Below are 8,656 nucleotides of genomic sequence, written 5' to 3'. Positions count from 1 at the left end.
GAGCTCAATGCCCTAAGTAAGGCAGAAGATATCATATGAAGGAGAGTTTTCAAAGTTTTTCTAGAAAGCTTGTAAGGAAGGGGTTTCTAACCCATAAAATTTGTGAGGAAGGGTTTTCAAGTTTCATCTATAAAACTTAAAGAGACACTACTAGAAAAATAAAAATTAGAGAAGGAACAAATCCGTCACTAAATTTTAAAAAATCCTTCACAAAATAATTTAGTGACAGAATTTGTGACAGAACTTATTTCATCACAAAAATTGGCGTCACAAAATATTTAGTGAGAGATAATTTTAGTCCGTCACAATTAGTGACGGAATTGAGGCATCACAAATAATAAATATCTTTGTGGACTTAGGCATTAGGGGACAAACTAACAAATAAAATTTTGTGTGAATTTTACTTATTTCTCTCATGTTATTTTTGTGTGTTCTCTCATCGTTGTCCAAAAAGAAAAGAAAAGTTTTTTTGTTCCCAATAATGGTATTAGAGGTCATGGTTCGTGCAACCTGGTGATCTATCACTTAGGTATCCAAGATTGACATACAACAATTTCAATACGTTTGGTGACCTGTCACTTGAATATTGAAGATTAGCATATGATGATTCCAATACTCACAAAATGGAGAAATATTATAGCGCAAAAATTTTATTGAAGATAATTGTGACGAACATCCAAGAAAACAAGAAGATAAGGTTTGAATATTTTAATTGAAGAAATAATTGTTAGGAAAACAATTCAAATCTCTAAGATATTTTTCAAATATAGAAATATATATTATTCTTTTAGGATATTGTTTAAAATTAAAAACATCATATTTATTTTAGGAATCTTTTTTCCTCCTTGGAGATTAAGATGTTAGATCAATAAATAGAGACTTGAGATGAGAAGAATCAGTGACTTGTCAAGGGGTCATCGCCCTTGGTAAGAGAATGGGGATCATATGAAGGATGGTTTGCCAAGTTTTGCTAGAAAACTTGTGAAGAAAGGATTTTTAAGTTTTACTCATAATACTAGTGAGGAAGGAATTTCAAGTTTCATCCATAAAACTTGAATCGAAGATTTTCAAAAACATATGTAAAATACATTTTGAGATAATGAATATCATTGTCAATGTAGACATGAAGGGTTGAATCATGTTAAACAAAATTTTATGTGATCTTTTCTTATTTCTCTTTTTTCTTTTGTGTGTATTCTTTCATCATTGTGCTAAAGAAAAGAACAAAAATTTTTTGTTCCCAACACATGGGGATTGAGAAGTTGCCTTTTTATTATGTCTTTAAAAGATTAGTTTTGAAACTTCTACACACACATTACACAAATAATCATTTCTTCAATGGTCACGGTACACGTTATGCTGATTTTTTAGTTTCTCATTACTTATTTTTCTTTGGTTAACATGTCTCACAAGTTATATTTTTAGGTTGAATTTTAAAAATTTAAGGAATTTAATTTTTTTTTGTAAATTGAATTACTTTGATATCAATTTCTATCCTTCTTTAAATGTTTTACTTGGACACGTTAATAAAAATTTCTTAAATTTTAAATTCTTAGTTTGGATATCCATCGTGGTAAAATTCATTTTACACACACATTAAAATTCTTAAATATTTAATACCTTTCAAAAATTAATTTTAAATAATTAATATTTAATAATTTTAAAAGATGAGAGCATGGTGAGAGAACAAATAAAAGAAAGATGGAGAGACGAAGAGAAACGAGAAATAAGAGAGAAAGAAAAGAATGATGGAAAAAAAAGGGAAAGAAAACAAAGAGAAAGAGAGAGGAGAGAAGGGAGAAAGGGGAGGCAAAGACAAGAGAGAGGGAAGAGAGACAGGAAAAATGGAAGATAAGAGAGAGACAGAAAGGATATAAAGATAAAAGATATGTATATAAGATAAGGGAAAAAGATATGAAAAATTTCAAAATCTTGCTTTTTTTTTTAGAGAATTTGAAAATCTATTATTATAATTATATTTTTTTTACAAATGCTTGAATTTCAAAAATTATTTAAATTTTTCATCCAAACAAAGCATTTGAAATTGTTCAAACAAAGGAATTAGTCTATTAAAATTTTTCATCTAAACATACTCTGAAATAATAATATTATATTTGAGTTATTATTTGAATTTTTATTTAGGTGATACCATCGTAAATTGACACAAATGATACAAGATCTCGTTCGAACTTATGTTCTCCATCATTGTCTGATTTTTTTTTTACTATCTTTTCTCATTAATAATTAGAATAAATTATTGACATATTACCGTAAATATTAATTCATTCATTAAAAAATATAAATATTAACAACATCATTTATGTTTACAATGTACACATAATTATAATAAAATATCATACATAAAATTAATTATTTTACTTTTGCACAATATAAAAGATATTTTGAATTAAATTTTTTTATAGATAATTTAATGTATCTAACCGCAAAAATATGGAGGTGAACATCAAGTTCTATTTGAAAATAAGAATTGCAATGTTAACTAGTGGTCTTAAGCTCGAGTCTTAAGTAAACAAATGTCATAAATATTTGGAAGGAGTGTTTTGTCATCTTTGATAATATTACCCGGATCAAACAAAATTTCCTCCAATATTAAAAAATACTTGTTATCTAGACTAAATAACCAAACTCCAAGCCACTTAAAAATAAAAGTTTTTTGGTTGTATCTTAAATCAACTATCCAAAAATTTAAAACAATAGGTAATTAAAGACATATACATTAGTCAATGATTTTACTTTTTCATTATAAAAACACAACCTCTTCACCAATGTGGCAATACAATTATCGAAAGTGATGTTAATATATGTGAATAAGTTTAACTTGAACTAAATTACATAAGGCAAATATGTGCACATAAAAGTGGACTCGAAAGGCGCGCGGTTACCAAGAATGGTATCACATTTATTAGTAATATAGAATATAAATATTATATTTTCTTTTTGTTTGAATGGTGAACTAATTAGGTGAACTAGAAGGAAGATGAGGATTCCAAATATGAGACTCCCATGATTGGATAAAGATAGTAGCAGTTACTTGAAAATACTCCAATATGCTCAAGTCTCTAACTATTTGAGAAAAGTAACAATATAATAAAGTTGAGAATGCAAGAATACCTAAAGATGATACTATTTATATAGGATTTGGATGTGATATAAAATGGGAAGAATTTGTTAAGACACGTTGAAGTGTATTAGTATTGGAAAAAACTTAAATTTCACGTCAATTATAAATAAAATAAACAAAAAATTTATAAGTGAGGGAATATATTTTTTTAGAAGATAAAATAAAATTAAAAATATTTATTCTATCAGTTTAATTTAAAATTTTCATCTACAATTAATCTTTGTTTCCTAATTTTATTTCCCAAAATAAAATGAATAGAAAATGTTTAATATATAAGTTGTCAATAATATCGAGAATAACAAGAACAATAATCTTTCTTCTTCTTTTTTGTAAAGTTCATTTATATTAAAATAGAATTTATATTTATCTATGAAGAGAGGGAATATATATATATATATATATATATATATATATATATATATATATATATATATATATATTTTAAAAGGAGAAGAACAGATTATTAAATTTATCAGTTAGTAAATATTAATATTACAGTAAATTATATTATAACATCCTCTATGATTTGTGAGATTTTAAATTCCCTTACCTAACGTTCGCAAAGAGTCATACTTCAATATTTTTTTTAAACAATTAACGGATTAATGTAATGTTTGAATAATGTTAGTGCAAAATTCTCAAATAATTAAACTTGCTAATTAGTAAGGTAAAAAAAGTAGAAAGAATGTGTGTATTTAAAGACTGTCTATGTAATTTACACTAAATATTAAAGGACCTAACATATAGAAAGCTTCCCATATATATAAAATTCAATCATAAAAAAAGCTGTGAATTATTAAAAATATATTATAATCAATAGATGCATAATATAATATATAATGAACAGAATTGTTAGCCCTAAAAATACTGCAGCATTTCTGCAATGTTGTCCAACAATTATCTGCTTATCTTTATTCTAAGTGGAATACGTGTATTTCTAGATGATCATCCCAAGGTAGAGTTAGTTGTGTACGGGAGGGTTTTTCTTTGGGGGAGAATAGTCCATGTCAACAATGTTTACATGATCCGGATAGTGCTCATGAGAAACTTCTTGTTGCTTATTTACTAATATTTCCTTTTCTTCACCATTCACTTTACAATTTCTACTGTTGCCAATTTCTGGTCCCTGAGCTTCATTCCCTCCATTCTTCACATTCTGTCAATTGAGTAAATGTATATAATCGTAAATGGTAGAAAGGAAGAAATTCCAAGGTTTCATTTGAGTTGACATCTAAACAATCAAAATTACCAAACATATAGTTTTTTTTTTTTTTTTTAATTATCTCTAAACCAACCTTTGAAATATGGTGGGTGGTAGAAGTTGATGAAGTAACAAGTTTCCTAATCTTTATTTTTCCTGCAGCAACATAAGACACAGCCACGATACTTAATAATACGAAACAGTGGATGTCATGTTAATACTAAATTTTCTTGCATGATGCAAATACATTGTAAGGTTTTTAGTTCAGAGCCAAAAAAATAGAACGAGAATAATTCCTTTCATTTTTCTTTCTAAATTAATTATAACCAGAAAACTAGATGTCATCTTGGAGGAAGAACATTGAAGCAAGAATTACAAGGTCATTGTATGTAAGTTGCGAAGAATGATTGTACTGTAATAAACTAACAAAGAAGAATATAGAATTTCTGGGCTAGATTGAAAGCTAATGGTGTCTAGGTCTATGTTGTCTTGGTCCACTATAATCTTCATGAATGCGGGGTAACCGATTGATTGGTTTTCTGGATACTCTAGAAGCTCTTTTCTTGAGAGTACCTGTGCAATATTTTTCATCTTCGCATACAATAGGTTGGTTGTTAGCACTATTAATTCTTTTCAACAAATTGTTTTCTTGATCCTGCAGTCAAAAAAGAATTTATTGTATTAACATCAGAAAAAAAAAAAAAAAAAAGAGTTGCTATGATAATCTTAAAAGTCTAAAAGTTGATATTTATATAGAAATATATACTATTATAATAGTATATTTTAATTCTTTAGCAGTATTTTTTTTATATTATTTAAAATATTATTATATATTAAATAAATAGGTTATTTTATAATATTTTTTGAAAAATATTATTATAGATAAAGTAACATTTTTTTATTTCAATATTATCCTTTTCAATTATTTTTAAAATTAAAGTCTCATATCGAGTAAAAACAATGTCACGTATATAGGTTATTTTGTAATTTTTTTGAAAACTATTACTATAAATAAGTAACATTTTTTTATTTTAACATTATTCTTTTAAATTTCTTCTAAAATCAAAGTCTCAAATCGAGTAAAAAAATATATTTTTCTCATCTCTAATTATTACTCATATTAAAGTCTCATATTAAATGAATAAATGACTCTTAAAGAGTATATATAATCATATAGTTATAATTAAGATAAATGAACTTTGATATTTGATATATAATTAGTAGTAACTAATTAAAATATCTTTAACTTTCTCTTAAAGAACTCCTAGGAATTTAGGAGATATAAAAATTTAATAATTGATAGCAATATATGAATTAAAATTAATTATCATTTTATAAAGTTAACAAAAACTTGACAATATCATTAAACTTTTACAAAAATATCACTTTAATAATATTTAAAAAGTATTATCTAATTATATAAAAATGTTATTAATCATATTTAACAACATAAAATATATATAACATTTAATAATATATTTAATAATATATTTAATAATATATTGTAAAAGTAAATTAGTTATATTTATACATAATTAAATTTTTCAAATGCTATTAAAAGATTTTTGTATTGTAGTGATATGAGTACGTAAAACATCAAAGCAATCATCACTAACATGTTTTTTATGTTGCTGATCTACGAAAGGCCCTTTCTCCAAGCGGATCCCTGAAAGAACAACTAACATGAGAAATCCAGCAAATATATTATCATATGTAATAACTCTAAAGACGTGCTTGGGAAACTTATCCAGAAGTACTTATTCAAGTAAAAAATAAGAGAGAAAAAAGAAACAAGTTTTTTCATAAATTAAAATTAACTAATAAGCAAGCTAATTTGAAGAATTTTTTTTTATTAACTTTTCACAAGTTCTATTTTCACATTATTTATAAACTAGTTTTAATTTATAGAAAAAATTATTTTAATTTTTTTTTCCTCTGATTGACGTTATTATGACGAAACTTGTTTTTCAATCTGTCCCTAATACATAAAAGTAGTTCTGCTGAAAATATATACAATACATACCTTCACCATTTATGAGAAAGAGAGACAAAAGCAGAAGAGAAATTACGAAAGATGGTCTCATTTGAAGAAAATTCTTGGGAAGAACCAGAGAAGTAAGTAGGTTCATCAATCCCTTAACAAAATGGATCAAAATGTTCAGGTCCTTCTCTTCTTGTTGAAGCCTAATTAATCATGCAATTGGAAACTTATAACTTGTGGTTGTGAGTGATAGATGATGGCCTTTGGGATGTATAGCTGCTTATATTTATATATCGATCAATGAGTAGGGGGTCCACAAATTAATTAATTGAAATTCATCAACTTAAACTGGGAGTGGTTGTTTTCTTTAATTAATTTGTTGTCTTCCTTGTCAGAGGAAAATATTAATAATTTGATATCCCAATCATTTAAGTGCAGGTCTAGGTGTAAACAATATTTTCAACGACAGAAAATTAATTAATACTAACACATGCAGTGTAGTTTAGACTGTAGAATATTCACAACATTAATTAAATAAGAAGTAGTGTAGCATATATGGAAAAAGAAAAGATGAAGTGTGGGCTTTAAATTAAAAAGTACATTTACTTTTGGGAATGCTACAGTGTTTTGGCTGGCATGTTTTAGAGAACCCCTAGGAAATGTTATTAGTTTCCTTGATTTACTATTCCTTTTCCTTGTTTTTCACGAATGCAGGCTTCCATGTTTGCAAATCTCCCTGATACCAGCGTTTTGGTCTGTCTCAGATTCACTTTTGTGCTACAAGACCAAGGATTTTTTTCCCTATGCTTATTTTTTCATCCTTTTAGACAATGTGTCTCCTCAACAAGACAATCTTATTGATTTACTCATCATGTCTAAACTTTTTGATAGCTTGACTTTTCCCTCAACGTTTGAAAGTTTTCTAGCTAGGTAGAATAAGCACAAAGATTGGTAAATACCCTTTGATTGTATATATAATTATTTGTGATGATATGATAAAGAGAAAAGAAAATAAATAAAGGTTATAAATTGAGTGTTTATAAATTATGATTCCAACAATAAATAGTTTATTTCTATCTATCAAGTTATCTTCTCTCTCTCGAAAAATAAAAGAAGAAACTATTAAGGTATCAATTCAATTTCATCACTACTATAGCGAAATATTATTTTTATGTTGTTACCCGTTTTCCAAATAAATAAGTAAATAACATTTACAATATAAGCTTAATTAATTTATTTAATTAAGCTTATAATTTAATTAAGATATTTTTAATAAATAAAATAAAATAGAGATAAGAGTTAAGTTAGAAACAAGTCTTTGGGTTTGGACTCTTAATTCCAACCTATAGTCTTATTAAAGTGAGAGGAAGAGAGTTAGGTCAAATTATACATTAGTTTCTAAGTCCTAAAAGTATTTATAGCAAAAGTCCTAGAGAAGAACTCCAAAGAGAATGTGGAGTAGAGGATCGTGCCTATGCCTCAAAAATCATCATCTGGAGTATGAGAGGATGTGAGAATGTCTCACTTGTGGACACATATAAAGGATGAGTAGCAAGGCGACCCCTAAGCCTCTTACGGTGATTCATTGAAATACATTTGATGCAATTGGTGTTAATATGAGATTTTTGTTGTTGTGTGAACATGTATGAGAAGGAATTTCATAATTTATAGTGTGAATGATATATAATTGTATGTTGAATATTAGAAAGGTTGAATGATACTTTGGGAGTTCTGTGCAATTTAAGTGGTTTTGATGTTTATTGATAATGATTATGTGTTCTATTTATGGATTAAAAATATGTTATCATTTAATTGAAGTATAAAGATGTTAAGATGAATTCAAAAGGGTTCAGGAACCCTAATTCGCAAGGTTCAAGATTCTCCAAAGTTCAAAATTTATAGTAATGTTGGTTGTGCATTGAACACACCAGACGTGGAGAGCGCAACTCTCCACGCTAGGCATAGAGAGGGCTATGCTGGATGCAAAAGCAACAGAGAGGTCCCTAACCTCTCGACATTGAGTGGGGATTGTCTTGTCAAGCACCATTTGATGTCAATTTCCTGAGTGCATTACGCTAGGCGTGGCCAAAGTCATGTCGAGTGTGAATCTACCAAAGGGGTCCATGTTCTCTCAGCCTTTAGTGTGGGAGTAGCCATGATCGGCATGAACGCGGTAGAGAGGTCCTTGCCCTCTTTGCGTTAGGCGAGAGATTTGTCTCATTGGGCACAATTTTGTTGAGTAATAAAAAGATGGTTAGCGAAAAAATAGTTATTTGAGGAACTTGTGGGGGAGAATTACAATTAGGAATTAAAGAAGAGAAGCAGAAAAGGA

The 8,656-nt window shown here is 27.5% G+C and overlaps 1 protein-coding gene across 1 annotated transcript; it reads right to left on the bottom strand.

Annotated features, from left to right (window-relative positions):
* Positions 1–3,625: 3,625 nt before the first annotated feature.
* Positions 3,626–6,749, bottom strand: LOC114915899 (uncharacterized). The gene is made up of 5 exons (XM_029271240.2): positions 6,367–6,749; positions 5,960–6,009; positions 4,917–4,998; positions 4,438–4,499; positions 3,626–4,298 (listed from the first exon to the last, which is right to left on the bottom strand). Exons 1-5 carry the CDS (start codon positions 6,470–6,472, stop codon positions 4,104–4,106), a joined length of 495 nt encoding a protein of 164 aa, XP_029127073.1. The 5' UTR covers positions 6,473–6,749; the 3' UTR covers positions 3,626–4,103.
* Positions 6,750–8,656: the final 1,907 nt, after the last annotated feature.

This window comes from Cajanus cajan, chromosome 2, assembly GCF_000230855.2.
Source record: "Cajanus cajan strain Asha chromosome 2, NIPB_CcT2T_4, whole genome shotgun sequence".
NCBI lineage: Eukaryota > Viridiplantae > Streptophyta > Magnoliopsida > Fabales > Fabaceae > Cajanus > Cajanus cajan.
Note: the sequence above shows the minus strand (reverse complement) of the source record. Positions and strands in the feature narration are given on the sequence as shown.

Excerpts from the sequence above, each read along its gene's own strand:
- LOC114915899 (XM_029271240.2), bottom strand. The coding sequence starts at position 6,472 with ATGAACCTACTTACTTCTCTGGTTCTTCCCAAGAATTTTCTTCAAATG. Across the intron at positions 4,999-5,959 it reads ATCAGCAACATAAAAAACAT|GATCAAGAAAACAATTTGTT; the intron begins GTTAGTGATGAT and ends TTTTGACTGCAG. Across the intron at positions 4,299-4,437 it reads CCACCCACCATATTTCAAAG|AATGTGAAGAATGGAGGGAA; the intron begins GTTGGTTTAGAG and ends CTCAATTGACAG.